Raw genomic sequence first — 17,708 nt, forward strand, 5'->3', positions numbered from 1 at the left:
GGAGAGGAGAGGGGCTGCGCTAAATCTGCACAATACATGCTGCTGCTTGTTACTCCCTGTCTGTATATAATATGATGAAACCCCAGGTTACTAGATAGAAGCAGTAAGTAATAATATTTATTTGTATAGCACCAACAGATGAAAGGCATGTGCAGCAGTGTTGGGGATTATATATCATCCTGGAGCTGCTAAACAGGGAGGTCCACCTCCTGTTTAGGGGCCCACGAAAGGGTAGGGCCCACCGGGGGATTCCCCTGCTCAACTGTGGGACAGTCCGAGGCTGTTTGTATGCAATATGCATACTGATATTATATAAGTAGAAAATATACTAGGAAAAAATGCCCACCTCTCAAACACAAGATACGTCTTCTAATCTGTGTGGCAATTACACATGTTAAGAACTACTTGTCCATTATTGAATTGTAACATGGTTTCATAGTTTCAAGAGTTGGAAATCTATGTTAATTATGTCAACCCAGGAAACACATCTCTATCCTATTATGATGTTACACAGATTCTTAGATCTTCAAAGGAGAATTACAGGAAAGGCTTCTGTTATTGCATGACTGCCTAGGCAACTGCCCAATCTCCAGCCTGCGTCTCTTAACATCAGTTTTTGTATTCAGTGGACAGTCAACATCATTGGATATATAACGTATAAATAAACTTAAAGTGTCATTTTAAACATCTTTGCAGAAATGAAGGGATTTTAAGAAACTCTGTGATAGGTTGTGATAGGCAAAATAGTTTCTTTCTGTACTCAAAAAGCTGTTTTACAGCCCCCCCCCCCCCCACACACACACACACACTCACAAATCCATACAAAATATGCAAATGAGAAATCATTTTAAACCATTACCTCCTATTTATTTGTTACCTTCCAATTCTTTGTGGATCCGCAAAAAATACAGATTGCGGCTATGTTCACACTACGTATATTTGAGGCTGTATGTTTGAGGCTGTATAGCAACCAAAACAAGGAGTGGATTGAAAACACAGAAAGGATCTGTTCACATAATGTTGTAATTGAGTGGATGGCCGCCATATAATGGAAAATATGTGCTGTTATTTTAAAACAACAGCTGTTGTATTGAAATAATGGAAGTTATTTACCGTTATATGGCGGCCATCCACTTAATTTCAACATTATGTGAACAGATCCTTTCTGTGTTTTAAATCCACTCCTGGTTTTGGTTGCTATGAGGACCTGACATGAGGACCAAATACAGCCTCAAATATACATAGTGTGAACCCAGCCTGCACATGCAATACAGACACATTTTTTTGATTGTGGACAATTGCAGACAACATATACAGTCCTGAAAAACTACTCAATGAGTAAATTTAGCCTGAGGGTGACAGAAGGAAGAAGCATGGGTCAGACTGCAAGAAGAGAAGGTAATCTGGTGTCTACATCCATCGAAAGTACAGTATGTTGGTGGGAGCAGACATGTACAATTAGGCCTTATTCACACATCCATAATCCTGCCCAGACCCATAGCTACGGACAAGACTATGGATGTGCACCTGTATGAGCACAGACGCCTTTATTTATTATAGGTGATTTGTGCCACATGTGTGAAAGGGGCCTAATTCCCCACAGTCTAGCTTGGATGACTCCTACATTGTTTTAATATTTCAATGAATTTATTAACATCAATGGCAAAAAAGATATGTAGATGACCTGGTACCTTCCTTTCCTTTGCTCACATACTATCTCAAGGTTATTGCTGGGAATTCATACAGTTTATTAAACATATTATACAGTACTTCCAATATGATAATAAAGTTGGTGTATATTCTAGATGGAAGTGCCTGTTCATTAATGTTGACAGTTTTGATTCACTTAGTTGGTCTGATTCTGCATGTCATGTCTAACATTTCTTTAGTTGTCTTCAGTGTAGCCATTTCTGCTGTCTAGTTTATGACAGTAATGACTGGAAAGTGCCTTTTTGCATACAGTCTGCACTGTACTATGATTAGTTAGTAGATGGCTGCTATTCTGACAAGCTAGAGTAGAAAAGAGAGAGAAGTGTTTAGCTTGTCCTATGTCTCACATGACGTTGATGTTCTCTTAGTCACTTTTAAAATTTGGGGTCAGAAAATAGGATCTCAATTCAATACATCACACTCACTAAGTGTAATATATCTGTTAATTATATCATATACATCATACCCTGTGATACATTGTATATGTCACCTAGCTGTGCAAATGATGCCATTAATGTCTAGGACTAAAAGTAAGACCTTTGACCACCATTTGTACACATATGCCCAATCACACTATTACATATCAAGAAAGCCTTTCCATAAGAATGAAGATTTTTATTGGTAATACAACCAGATTAATAAAAAGTTATGTCCCACATACAAGGTTGAGCTATGGGGAGGACCAGCCTTCATTTGGTTTCTGTCCAAATTCCAACATAAAGCAATCTTCTTATGTATAAATATAAAGTCTATGGGTAATATGTATATTGTTCCATAAAATCCAGGGCCATAATATTTTATGTGCAAAAGCCATAAGTCTTACATTTTTGTGTTAAAAACCAGTCATCAGTGACCTAATTGATGTATTGATGCGCCCTTTATTCCTCTGGGGAGCTCAATCATCACCTAATAATAACTACAGGTTTATTAGGATTGTAAACTCAGGAGAGACAGGAGCCAGACTTCCTCTATTGTTAACACCAACATCATTCAATACTTTATTTTTAATCTTTCAATGTGGTATTGGCAATGGTTTATTTGCTGGTATCATCACACAATGGGATGGTTAGAATTCCATTAGCATCTACCAGGAAGAATGAGGAGCTAAGCTTGTATTGGTTGGAAATGAAATGTCCGGCTCTGTGAAGAATATTCCCTAGGCACTGTAATACTTTAGAATGAAGTGTAACCTTTACGAAGAATGATTAAGTGTGACAAGGGCAGCAGGTGATAGCCGCATCCTTTTACATGCAATTGAAAAAGAACAAACATATCCCCTAATGAGACAGAGGTTTGGGGTCACTTTATCCAAGAGTTATTTTGGTACTACTTTTTTCTGTCAATGACTCTTACGCACATATCGTGCTGCATATTTATTACTATTACTGAAGTTACCTGCCCTGATAACATATACACACATAGACACTGCTGTCCTAATGCTCACTACTATAGGTATATATTTCCCTGATATCTTATATTATAATGGACTGACAATACCCAGATCTACAATGCTGCTTAGTGGCCTCTAATAGATAGAAAATATATGTTATGAATATTGTAAGGTATGTAGATAAGGTTTGCTGAATAAGGTATATTAATATATTATCTATTTGTTAGAGTGACAGTGGAAAAACTGAGCAATACTGAGAAAAACTGAAAGACTTCACTGCAGATTATATAAAGTGTATGGGCAGACGTGGATGAATGGAAACAACCAAACTAGTGATTGATAAACTGTGTAGATTGGTTTTAAAGCAAAAACAGGCAGAAAAATGAAGAACCAATAGTACCCACAGTTGGGATAGTGGCAGAAAGTGATATTTTATTAAGGAACAATTCCAAGAAGAAAAGCCATACATGTGCAACCTACAAATAGTTGAGGATCTGTGTTCTTGATGTAAAAATAGTACCTGCCTGCAGAACCATGAATGCAGTTCTGGACTAAAGCAGCGTATTATCCATTTGTTTTGCAAACAACTAAAATATGTATGTAAATCTTGTGTGTGTGTGTGGGGGGGGGGGATTTATCTAACTTATACATTATACAACTGCCACACAAGTCACGTCAAGCGTGCAAAGTGTTTTGCATAAGTCAAACAAATATTTGAGACTTTTTACCTTTTTATGCCACCTACAAAAACTGGGAGGCGGAGACATCACCATTGCCCAGATGACTAAACATAACTTTTGCTGTCATATTTTATGCTGGAAAGCTCAAAGTCTGAGATATAGCGACAGAGATGCATGTATTATTGCTTGTAGCTCTTCATATATCTGATGCATCTGTAGCTAGAAAGCCTTAAGGCCTTTGTGTTTGACACCAATCTCAATACCCCCCCCCCTTGTGCCTAAAGACGACCATGACTTAGAAAGTAGTTGTGTGCACAGTATATTTTTTTAACAGCTGTAACAGAAATCTAAACTGCTCTGTGAAGCTTTTTATATCCCCTGAATGCTTCACAACACAGAGATGTGGCCATATTGACAGCTGAGATGCCTAAAACCTCCTTAAATGTATTATTCCATCTGCAGTTTATTCCTGATACTTATTTAAAATGTGAATATGATGATGTGGTTGAGCAAGAGGACATCAATAAGCCATCTGTTTACATGGATATTCCAGTGTACAAGCAAGGTGGCAAAAAAGCTCGAAATCAAACTGTAAATTAAACTCTAAAATTCTACGATCCACTTATGCAGCACATTATCCTATTATTAACCAGATCTTATCCAAACAAAATCATTGGGATGTTTCTCCTGAGACCCTTTTTTCTTGGCTATAATTACATTAGGCACATACCATACATCTAACACTGGATATTACTTTGTATTTCAACAAGTCACTAGAATGTACAGTACACACAGTATAGATATGTCACTAGAATGTACAGTACACACAGTATATATATATATATATATATATATATATATATATATATACAGTGGTACCTCAGTTCTCAAACTGCTTGGAACTCAAACTGTATTTTCAAGGAAAGTTTGCTTTGGTTCTCAAACTCTTGCTTGGTTCTCATCAAACACTTTTCGGGCACCCAGTCTTAAAGTACTCGGTATCTGAACGTTTTTGTGAGCGTGGGTTGTATCCAGGGAGTTTAGCACTGGTGAGGCTTTACATATAGTACAGTACTATATAAGATTGCTGGAGTGCATATACAGGACAATAGTAGTACAGTCAGGGCACCACCATCTCCCTTCCTTTACAGTGCTGGGATGGAGGGGATGCTATACAATAAAGGATGAGTAAGGAGTTAGTGACTGCTGTACTATAATTGCTGGTTTTGTTGAATGTTTCTTGTGTATAATGTCCTGTACAGTATATAGTGCTGCACTCTATTGTACTGTAGTGATTAAACTGGGCACTTTTCAATGTAATGTATGGGTACTGTAGGTAATGTTTGTTGGATGGTGGAACCAATTAAACACATTTACATTATTTCCTATGGGAAGACACTGCTTGGTTCTCAAACTGCCTTCAAGAACCAATTAAAATCGAGAACCGAGGTACCAATATATATATATATAAATATATATATATATATTGAATGTATGTAATATATAGATGAGATGTGCACAATATATCCTTATAGAGCCTCATACCTGTGTAAGACCAGTGACATGTTATCCCTCTCTTCTGCCCTGCATTTCTGGTCCCTGATGTCAACAATTGGGAATCAAATAGAAACACAAGTACATATTATTAATAATCAACAATTTCCCAGCTTTGATATGTCAGCTGTAATACATTCCACATATTATGGGGTTAATCCTCACTGCTCTGCTGGCAGAAGATGCTGGGACTCCTGGTACTTGTATTCTAAGACACAAGCAGAAGTCTCTATCCACTTTTCACATTGCTTGCTATGAGATTTATTCTCTAGTGAGATTAAACTAAAAAAAAAAACCTGAAGGAGATCACTGTACCAATATGTTATTAACTATGACTAAATACATTTACACCTATACTGCTATCTTCTATAGCAAGCACCTGCAGGCATAGCATTTCCTTACATGTGATGCAGCTAGAGGAATGAATGGATGAAAACTGTCATTTGCCAAAGTTCACACAGTAATCTAAAATTGTTTTGAAGTGTAGCAGAGGAAACATAAGTCTTCTATGCCCTCTGTGCCATGGCAGCTTAGCCTGGGGAGCCTTGATTGATGTCTTAACAAAGGCTCCCCCATGTCAGGAGCTGGCTGCTTCACCCCCACACTGCTCATTGGCGTCACTATGGGAGGAGTTCATCAAATAAAATAACAACATACATCCCTGTGGAAGAGATAAATAGAGAGCAATCCACTCCTTAGAAAGCAAAGCCAGTGCCCCCGACCAGTGGGTGCCAGCGCCATTCCCCTGCACAGGCTAGGCATCAGCACCATGGACAGCAGCTCCAGACTGCGTCTCCTTACCCTGGGCAGCTGCCTCCTGCTCCTGGTCATCAGTGCTGTGTGTGGTCAGGAGGACAGCTCAGAGCTGGAGACCAGGGCACTGAGGGACTTCTACCCCAAAGATGCTATTCCTTCAAGTGAGAAAGAGTTGGTGAGTGCCTCCCTGCATCCTGTCATCCCACAGACTGCCTAAGCTTCACTTTACACTTGTTTCATCTTCATTATATACTGTGTGCTTGTTGTATAAATATAGTGCCTGGTATTTCCATATCAATATGCTGTTACTATGTTGCAATATTCTGCTAGTAATGCTGGTTGTACAGTAGCTAGATGTGTCCCTTATGTGTAAGCTCTCTAATGCATGTCTCTATTATTCCTGCTATGCTTGTAGCTGCTTTTCTATGTTCATGTATACTGACTATGGACATGTATTTTGTAGCTGGGAGCTCTGCAGGAAGTCTTGGAGAAGTTACAGAGTAAACGTGTGCCTTCATGGGAAAAGAAATTTGGGCAGGTTCCTGTGGTAAGATAATAGCATTTCTATTAGTGGGATGTGTGGGAAAATACATGGTTAAGATGCTTCTACAACAATGCTTTGAGGGGACAGTGTGGAAAGATCGTGGGAATTCTGACTAGTGTTTTCCTATGCAACAGCTGCACATAACAATACATTGTATGATACAAACAGCAACAATTACTGAACACTACAAGTCTTGTATGTGGATTCATTGTCATTTCCATTATTGCAGATGTAAAGCTGATTAAAGGGAATATACATCAGAGGAGGGGCACACATATGATGATGACATTAGGAATTATATAGGGCATATTGCCTTTGCAAAGTAAAACCAAATATTTCAAACCATTGTTTCTAATTGTTTATTTAAACAATGACATGTTAATTGTTTATCTTGTTTACTTGTCTTTCAGTGTGATGTAGGGGAGCAATGTGCAGTCAGGAAGGCTTCCAGAATTGGGAAATTATGTAACTGCCCCAGAGGTGCTGTCTGCAACTTCTTCCTTCTAAAATGTTTATAGAAAATAATTTAAAAAAAATCCAAAGACAATAAGCAGAAGTGACCAAGCTGAGCACCAACACAACACCTGGAAAGAAAGAAAGTGGGTGTCCATGATTTTTACATTGGTAAAATGATGTACAGCAGCTGCTCTGCATTTTGTTCTGTTCTTCTGTTAGCCTCTCTGTTTGCACACTTGTGAAGATAAAAAATAAAGACCTGCTCTCTTTTGTAAAGTCTTCTTTCATGAGGAGTCTTCTAGAGGCTTTGTGCATGTCAGATAGAGACAAGAAGTTGTATGTACCTGCTCTAAGGACTTAACTAAGTGGTAACACAGTATTGCAGGGCACAAAGTAGTTCATGTAAGGACCCTTTCTCCTACAGATCTTCATTATTGATCAATCATCTTAATCTTTATTAATGACCAACATTCATTCTTATATACAATTAGGAAGGACATTTTGACAATGGATAAGAATGTGAAATAGGGTTTATGGACTCACAATGCTCTGAGCCTTTCTAACTTTAAGCATTTCTGGGGTATAATATAGACTAGCCACAGGACAGATGTTGTTCCAGTTCAGAAACACTGCCACTAAAGTCAATGGAATGTGTCTGACAGCTAATCCCTATCAAAGCTCATGAGGCAGAGCTGCAATACCAGACACAACCTATGATCAAGAGTGGTGCTGTTTTTTTTTTTTTTTTTTATTAAAATACAAAAAATGGCAAATTAATAAATGTGCAAACCTCATGGCTGATACACTTAAAAATAATACAAATATCTAGATATATGTATCATTGATAAAGATAATTATTTTGGCTGTAATTAGATATTACTGGGGAGTATATTTATAATCCTATATAAATACTGTAGGTTTTTACACTTTTGTTAAAGTGGAATTAAAAAAGATACCACTGCAATAGGATGATGAGAGAAGAAGGTATCATACCTGAACGTCCATGTGCTGGCATTTCCACTGACTGTCAAAACACAGGAACCATGTCGATAAATAATATGCTGTCCTACTGCCCCTGGTCATGGCTGCTGAGGCAAGCTTCCAATGAAGTGGGTTTAGTAAGCAAAGCCCTTGACATGTTACAATCATTATCTTAAGGATAGGCCATGAATTTTGCAAGGCAAGATAACCCCTTCATTTATGATAAAGGATTAGCATAATAACAATAATAATAATAATCATCATCATCATAACAATAGTATTAATAACAATGTTTATTTATATAGCGCCATCAGATTCCGCAGCACAGAACTCTAGGGGTACATAAACACTCAGACATTACAGAACTACACACTAATTATATGGGTTCTGGTCCTGCTCACAAGATCTTACAATCTAAAAAAAATACATTGGAGGAGGAAACATGGATTTACAGCTTAGTGACAAATTTAGCAAATCGCACTCAATAGTTCATCTAGCTGGCGTACATGTGGAAGAATATTTTGCTCAAATAAAGATTAAACGGCTTTAATAAGGTTGTGATATTTCACAGTCCCTTTAGCTACACCTCTTTCTTATGACAGTTTTTAAAAATAAAAAAAATCTAAAATGATACATTTTGGGCCATGCACATTGGTACACTTCAACATTCCATATTCAAAATTCTGACATCTATTGTACTTTATAAATCTAAACCTTTATAAATATCACTTAAGATTTCATAGTGCACATAATGGGGAACTATCAGCAGGTTTGACCAATATGACCTGCTGATAGGCCCATAGGCCACGGAGTGCTAAGGTTGAAGGTATGTGTCTTAACTTTATCCTCGGTGGCATTCCCATGCTATTTCTAGTGTAATCCTGTGTCCGGGAAGGCTGTTTAGAGCACTGGGGGCGGGGCTACAACCCCCCCCCCCCCAAGTGCCAACCTGCCCCCAACCAGCAAGGAAACAGCACCAGAGATGAAGGTAAAAGACATGCATTTATCCTTATCGTCCCGTGCACAATAGGGAGCTATCAGCAGGTTAGATTCTTATAACCTGCTGATACTTCCCCTTTAAAATTACATACAGTAATATTCTTGTATAGAGGATAAACATTTTTTAAAAGGTTCATATTTGCTACATTGATGCTATTTTGGAGAAGTCATGTGGTTTATACATATGATAGAAAAATGCCAATATTTCCATATTAACACCAATACGTTTCTTTTTTCGTCCTACATACTTAGATGTATCTCTATGCAGATGTTATATACATAGCAACAGAGAACTGTGAAGAAACATTTAGCTCATTAGAACACACCGATATATACAATGACCACTTATTGTGCAAGTAAATATATTGAAACGATTGCAATTACTCTGATCTGAATGCCTTTATAGGTGTTGACTCACCAGGACGACCCCTATTCATATACCCTATTAGTCCATACAGATGTCATAGAAGTGCATTTCCTGTCCTTACCCTGCAGCCGTACCTGGCTTTTTTCATCAATATAATGAATAAACAACAAACTTATGCGCCTGAGGAAGAAGGAGTTTGTCCTGCAAAATGCCATAGGCTTTGAATGGAATGGTAGGGCGCTGGCTTGACTCTCACTCCTAAATGCCTCCTAGCTTTAGGTGGGGGAAACAGAGATGTGGACAGATGTCTCTGATCTGTGCTGATCAGTGTCTTTGGGATATGCTTACCATTAAGAAAATGTAAAAAAAAGCTATCCCATCACACTGCCTGCATCTCTTCCAGGGGGCCAGGCCTGGCTAGCAGAAGCCAGAGCAGCATCTCAGGAGGATAGTGCAGGCACAGGACAGATGAGTTTCTTTCAGGTGAGTATCTGCTCAGGAGGAAACGGCATATTAGAATTAATAGAAAGGAAGAGGACAAAGAATATTATTATTTTATAGTTATTATTATAATTAATAGAGAGGACAAAACACATTATAAATGGAAGAAGGGGCACAGACCATGATAATGAATAGAGGGGGTACAATATATTATAAAAGGGCACTGTTGTTACTAATAAATAATGTTAAATCAGCAGGGGAGATGATAAACTACATCTTTTTCCTTCTTTTTTTTCTATATGGAATACAATGCTATAAAATCGGCCACTAGGTGTCTCACTTACTGGAAAACTGCAGTCAACTGCAGCTCCATCACTAAGCTCAGTGGTAGACAGAGATGGAGTGAAAACATACAAGATCCCCAGGATTCCAGCCACCTTGTGAGGTCACAGCCTGGTCACAATATCAGAGCTAGGCAATGAGCTGTCAATACTAAAGGGAAAGAAAGGGGACAAAAGAAAGCTAATGCAACGCAGCCCGGAGTACCCCTTTAAAAAAAAGAAAATCCTGCAGAAGTATATAGCAAGTATATATTGATTACCCTTGTACCCCAGTCCTGAAATCACCAGAAATTAATTTTTATTCTTCACAGCGATAACAATCATGTTCAATTTTTGATCTAGATTTTTTTTTATTTGAAAAATGGCTAAAAAGGAGTGATTTTAATTTTTATTATGATGCCAAAAGTGATTAACATGTAGCTCCCAATCATGGTTAAATGATTGGGATCACAGCTAGCTCTCACACTCTAACACACAGCTAGCTCTGATACTCTAACACACAGCTAGCTCTCACACTCTAACACACAGCTAGCTCTGATACTCTGATGTCTCAGATCAACCAACTGCTGGCCAAGGGGCAGGCTTAGGTCCTGAGTCTGCACAATATGTCCCCTGTTCATACTGTGCATACAGGTACATCTGTATCATCATGCAAAGGGAATACACTTGTAATATTTGTTTGTGACACTAAGATAAAACAGCTGGGATCTGATTTCTCCTAAGCCCCCTTGCTACAGGTGGGTGTTAGCAGTGTAACAGTCAGCACCCGCTGTGTGTGCAATGGACTCAGCTAAAGGGTTTAATGGAATATAAATAACTTCTTACATACAAACTAATTTTCATAGACAAAATGAACACATTCTTCGTCGCTAACCCTTGTCCTCTAGGTGCAGAGATTTGCAATGTGAAACTTATTCACCTCATTAAAACCACCTAATGGTCTAATAATTGGGCTCTATTATATAGTATTACATGACATGGATGCAATGAATGACGGTAACAATAGTTGTAAATACAACAATATAATTGTGTCTTGTTGCCAGACTATGTGTAGAGAAGACACAAAACTAGGTGTCATTACTGAGGTCAAATAAAAGAACAGCATGTTGGCTACAGTAGTATTCCATATTGTATATTGAAATGGGAGCAAACAAGTACTGTACAGCCAGGCCAGGTCCGTCAGAGACACGGTCACTTTTTCTCAGCAGAATTTAGGAACTGATAGGACATTTGGGTGCATTGCGGACGTAATTGAATTGATCACAGACGGCCTGATTATACGGTGCACAGAAATTGTGGATATGTGAATGTGGCCTTAATCTGTGGGAATGTAGCTACTTTACTCTCCAAAATGATGTCAATGAGATTTCCCCAGATATGTCCATCTCTATACAGTGGCGATCCCATGCTGCTAGCTTCTTAGGGATATGTTCACACAAGCAGGGCCGCTTCTGCCATGAGGCGAGATGAGTTTATTGCTCAGGGGGCAGATTTGTAGTCATTTGTAGGGGCGGCAGATTTTATGGAGTGGCCATAAATTATACTACACAGCACTGACTTCATTGACCCCATAAACTGCAAATGATAGCTGGACACAGACGTAGAATGCATAGAAGTCAGGACTGTAGACACTGTGCACTACAAGGGATCACTATCCCTGAAGATTTGGTTACACTCTGGTGGAATTGGAAACTTTGATACCTTTTCTGTCTTGTCCTCACCAAGCATGGAAGGTAGTGCTGGGACAGTGATTTATGGTGGAGCTGGACCGTGTATACAGTATGCACTTATTATAAGCTACAGGTTTTGTGCACACCCGCCTTACTTACTCATGATTTTCCATAGGCTGGAGGAGGGGGGGAGGGGTTAATGAGTCAGTGTGGGCATGAGGGGGGGGGGGGGGCGCTATTTCCAGTCCTGCCTCAGGCAGCAGAAACCCTAGAATTGGCCCTGCACACAAGTTCCAAGTGCTCGATGAAGATTATCGAAAATCAGTAGCGGATTATAATAGGTCCTTTTCGGGCGGTAGCCTGGGGCCCAGAGCTCCTGGGGGGCCCATGACCACCCAAACAGACTTAAAGTGACACTGTCACCCCCTTTTTGCATTTTGACTGCTCTCTACAGGAGTAAAGGGTAAATGTTACAGCTTTCATTACTTATTTTATATCACACCTCATGGTGCTTGTTCTGGTAAAAAGTTGTTTTTATCACCTGTGGATTGGTATATGTGGGTGGGGCCTCGCGGCCTATGTGCCACATCGCTCCGCCCCCATCGCCACTTGGCCCCGCCCCCATCCGTGATGTAATCGTCGCATGACATCGTCGCCCCGCCCGCTCAGCAGCCATTGGAAGGGCCAGCTTAAAGCTCTAGGCCCAACCCCCCTAGATTGTCCCACACCAAAGAGGGGGCCGGGCCTATGTGATGATGACGTCACATATGGGGCGGGGCTATGTGGCGCTAGGGGTGGAGCAATTTGGCACATAGGCCGCGAGGCCCCGCCCACATATACCAATCCACAGGTGATAAAAATGACTTTTTACCAGAACAAGCACCATGAGGTGTGATATAAAAGGAGTAATGAAAGCTGTAACATTTACCCTTTACACCTGTGGAGAGCAGTCAAAATGCAAATAGGGGGTGACAGTGTCACTTTAATATTTTCAGTGGTGTATTGTCCCTGGCTACAGTTCTGCTATGATTTGCAAACAATCGCTGCTTTTTTACTTTGATTTTGCACAAATCAGGGCATCATGACATTATCTATCCTTTACTATGAACTCTATGCTGGTGCTGCCATAGTTACAGAAGGGTTGGGGGGCCCAGGCTTGGTGAACAGCCCAGGGCCTATGGTAAAGTTAATCCGCCCCTGTTAAAAATGCTTTATAAAAATGATTAAAGCCATCTACTTCTTATACGTCACCAAGATAATGTGAACAACGAGCAACAAACAACTCTGTAAGATGCATGACAGTTCTGGAGATGCTGCTAGGAGCGGAAAGGCAGTGTGCTGATCATGTCAGGTGATTATGTCAGACATCCCCATCAGAAGTCATACATCCTTTTATAGGGCGCGTTTACACTGCAAAAACCAGGCGGATATTTCAAACAGAATCCCACCGCGGATTCTGCTGGGAATCCTGCCTGCCTCACTGTCGCCTCCACTCTCCGACGTACTCCGCTGAAAGAATTGACATGTCAATCTTTATTTGCTATATATAACATTATCTATCTATCTATCTATCTATCTATCTATCTATCTTCAGGATAGTTCAGTAATATCTGATCACTGGGGAGACTTACATCCAGCTGATCAATTGTTTGACTATGCCTTAATGCAGTGATTTTCAACCAGTGTGCCGTGGCACACTAGTGTGCCGCGACACATGGTCGGTTCTCCAAAACATGGAAAGTTCCCCAAACTATGGTGCCCCTGTGAAACAGGAGAAAACAATGGAGGAGAGAAACCTGGGGATGGGGGAGAAACAGGGGAGAGAAGCATGGGGGAGAGAAACATGGGCATGGGGGAGAGAAACAGCGAAGAGAAGCAGGGGGGAGAGAAGTTTGGTGGAGAGAAGCACAGGAGAGAAGCACGGGGGAGAGAAGCACAGGAGAGAAGCATGGGGGAGAAGTATGGTGGAGAGAAGCACAGGAGAGAAGCAGGGGGGAGAAGTATGGTGGAGAGAAGCACAGGGGGGAGAAGAAAACAGGCCCAGGTTTCACACTGAGTGAGTATAAATACATTTAGAATCTATATTATTAACTATATGTATAATATATACTGTTTTAGTGTCATTTTGTGCCATTTTGGTTGGTGGTGTGCCCCGGGATTTTTTAAGTATAAAAAGTGTGCCGCAGCTCAAAAAAGGTTGAAAATCACTGCCTTAATGTACACAACAAACAAAGCCTGAATCCTAGTGGTCATGTTAAGTTACTGCAGCAGCTCCCACTGAAATCAATAAGTAAACCAGAACAACTTCACAACAACCAGAACTGGCAATGATCGTCATGTACTTCTAGGCACAGCAGTTCTGCCAAATGGGAGCACTGGGTGTCAGCACCTACCACATATTGATGCCTGCTGCAGCCCTGCCTCACCCTCTCTGCAAACTCCAATGGTAAAAACCCATCCACCATAAACCTATTATTGGTTACAATTATTGGTGCTTTTAGGGGGTCCTGCGTGTAGTCCTTGCCTGTCCTCTAGAGACAGCATTTTTGGCTGGTTCAGGCTGCCCTGCTGCTCCCAGGAATAAAATAAAAACACATTACCACACACTAACAGCTGTATATAGTAAGACAAAAAGAGCTAGATGGGGACAAGATTAATAAAACCCCCACCCCAAATCATAGAACCCCTACATAAGGGATGGAGAACCTTTAGTCCTCCAGCTGTTGCAAGACTATAATTCCCATCATTTCTCTACAGACAAAGCTTTGGCTTTCCAGGCATGATGGGAATTGTAGCTTTGCACCGGGTGAGGGCAGCTCTATTGTTTTTTTCTGGGACTCTGTCTGATCTGTAAAGGACCTTGAATCTCCTGTCCTCTACATAGAAAGTGACTGTTGTGTATAGATTTTCCTTATCCATATTAAGTACCTCATTATAGAGTTAATATAGCACTTAAAGGGGTTGGTCACTTTGTAGTAAAATAGTTGAGTGTACAGTATTAGTAAGTGTACTCACTGCATATACTGACAGCAGCTCCCTGTGTACCTCATAGAGCTAAAATCAGACTCCCCTCCTCCAGGCTGTACTGTCCTGCTCTGTGGTGAGTCTGTCCATAAGATGGCCGACATGGAGAAGCATGTGACTATGCCCCACCCTCAGTGTCCCCATAGGCATACACAGCCTCAGGGGTGGACACTGGAGGTGGGGCATGGTCACATGCTCCTTCATGGCAGCCATCGTATGGACAGACTCGCCACAGAGCAGGACAGCCTAGCCTGGAGGAGGGGAGTCTGATATTAGCTCTCTGAGGTACACAGGGAGCTGCTGTCAGTATATACAGTGAGTACACTTACTAATACTGTACACTAAACAATTTTACTATAAAGTGGCCACCCCCTTTAAATTCTGTAGTGCTAAAATCGAGTAACGGGAGACTCAAGCATTTAACCAGGTGCCCCTGCTCCAATCTTCTGTCTTCACTATCATCCTTCATGCAACATGCCTCGACCAAGCATGCTTGCTCAACTCTACTCATTATTAAAAAATTATATAAATTTTTCTCTCTAATTTTGGGATGACAATGTGGCAGTTTCAAGACCAATTATAAGTTTTCCATGGATATCAATATTATACAGGACCGCTGTATATTACAATGTGTAACACTGCTCCTTGTTCATGCTGCTTTAACTTTATTAAACCTTTTCACCTAGGCTATATACAGTGTGAGGTTCTTAGTGCACAGTATGGTCACATTGTGTGAGCCCATCTGCCACGTCACGGCCACCTCATTCAGATGGGTCCCTACACTAAGACTAGTTATACAACAGGATGTGTGATGTAAAAGCACATTGCTGGTAATAAAGCTCCCATTTGCCACCCAATGGATCCTGATATACATATACAGTATTAGTGTAAGGGCCCACCTGAGGGCAGAAGGGCCCCACACGGGATTAGATAATAGAAAGAAACTGCACCCATGTGATTTATAACAATATTGGGTGAAATTGATAAGAATGTATTGTTTGTAGTCACAATAGTGAAGGTTATAGTTTATAAAGGGGTTGGGGGTGCGGGCTAAGCTTTGTTATTTGTAAAATAAAACATGTATAAGTAATACTTTTTCTCCTTACTGCATAACATTGCATGGTCATGGCTGTGACATTAGGGGCATTAATATAATATGAATAAAACTTAGGAGGGGTTGTGTTTTGCTGTAATGAGAATATGGCAGCAGAATGTGTTACCATGGGCCAAGGTCCCCAAACAACAGCCAGACGCCCACACACAGGCAAGCATGCCAGGCCCTTCGCTTGACCCGTAGTCACACCCCCTTAAACACATGCAAGTACACCGGGCTCTCTGCTTAACCCGAAGCCAGACACCCATTCAAAGAGGTAAGCGCGCCGGGCCCTCCCCTTGACCCACAGCCGAATGCCCACACATACCGACAAGCACACCAGGCCCTCCAATTGACCCGCAGACGCCCACACATACCAACAAGTACGTCGGCCCCTCCGATTGACCCGCAGCCAGACTCCCATTAATACAGGCAAGCACACAGGGCCCTCTACTTGATCCGCAACCAGACCTGGCCCTCTGCTTGACCCACAGTCAGACCTGCATGCTAGATGCCCACGCATACAGGCAAGCACGCCAGGTCCTCTACTTGACCCGCAGCTAGATGCCCACGCATGCACGCATACATGCTGGGTCTTCCGAATTACCTGCAGCCAGACCCCCACTCACACAGGCAGGTATCTGTGTCTTCCGCAAGACCCACTACCAGACCCCCACACATACAAGCAAGCCCGCCGGACCCACTGCTTGGCCCACATCCAGGCACCTACACACACTGGCCTGCAGTGTATGAGTCTTTTTCATGGTGGATTTATTCAATAACAGTATGCTGCTCTGTTCCAGCCTCTATGTGGCAGTAATGGTAGAAGTCATAATGTGATGGTAATGTGAAGTATATATTATTGGTAATATCAGTCTGGGTCTGGTTTGGTTACTACCAGAATGGTGATATTTGCTTTTTGTATATGGGTGTTATTTGGTAGCTGTATAATAGTACACTGTCTGCCTACATCCATGTTATATAACCTAGTAGTTTCCCCTGCTATTCAGCGGATTAAAGGGAACCTGTCACCCCCCATGCCGGGGTGACAGGCTCCCGACCCCCGTTAGAGCCCCCTATACTCACCTAATCCCGCCGGGTCCCGCTTCTGGATCCGGTCGGGTGATGAAGATCTCAGCCGCTGCAGCCCGGCGCGCGCTGAGAGATGAGTCCAACGCTCATAGAGAATGACGGAGCGCTGGACTCTCCTGTCATTCTCTATGGGTGTTGGACTCATCTCTCAGTGCGCGCGCCGGGCTGCAGCGGCTGAGATCTTCATCACCCGCCCGGATCCAGAAGCGGGACCCGGCGGGATTAGGTGAGTATAGGGGGCTCTAACGGGGGGTCGGGAGCCTGTCACCCCGACACGGGGGGTGACAGGTTCCCTTTAAAGCCTGACTGTTGGCTGCCTGCAAAAATAGAATTTATGTTTAACTTTTAATTACATAAAACTGCTGAAATAAAAAAAAATGCTACCAAAAATTCTAAGCGATCGCTTCAGATTCCACCTTTCATTCCTCACAGACTCTTTGGAAAATGAAAGGTGGAATCTGATTGGTTGCTAGGGGCAACTGGGCCAGTTTCACTTTACACCATGTTTCTGCATAATCCCTGTATCTGCAATAGCAGCGTCTCTCAGGTCCAGGCGGGTCCTCTAGGAGATGGTCTTTATCGGTCATGACAGTCAGGAGAGGGCGCGCGC

General features: G+C 41.4%; 1 protein-coding gene across 1 annotated transcript; it reads left to right on the forward strand.

The window, feature by feature from the left end:
- The first annotated feature begins 6,000 nt into the window (after nt 1–6,000).
- Nucleotides 6,001–7,369, forward strand: LOC138779773 (cocaine- and amphetamine-regulated transcript protein-like). Its single transcript, XM_069956626.1, has 3 exons — nt 6,001–6,265; nt 6,554–6,637; nt 7,045–7,369. Exons 1-3 carry the CDS (start codon nt 6,104–6,106, stop codon nt 7,150–7,152), a joined length of 354 nt encoding a protein of 117 aa, XP_069812727.1. The 5' UTR covers nt 6,001–6,103; the 3' UTR covers nt 7,153–7,369.
- Nucleotides 7,370–17,708: the final 10,339 nt, after the last annotated feature.

Source organism: Dendropsophus ebraccatus, chromosome 1 (assembly GCF_027789765.1).
Source record: "Dendropsophus ebraccatus isolate aDenEbr1 chromosome 1, aDenEbr1.pat, whole genome shotgun sequence".
In the NCBI taxonomy this organism is placed as follows: domain Eukaryota; kingdom Metazoa; phylum Chordata; class Amphibia; order Anura; family Hylidae; genus Dendropsophus; species Dendropsophus ebraccatus.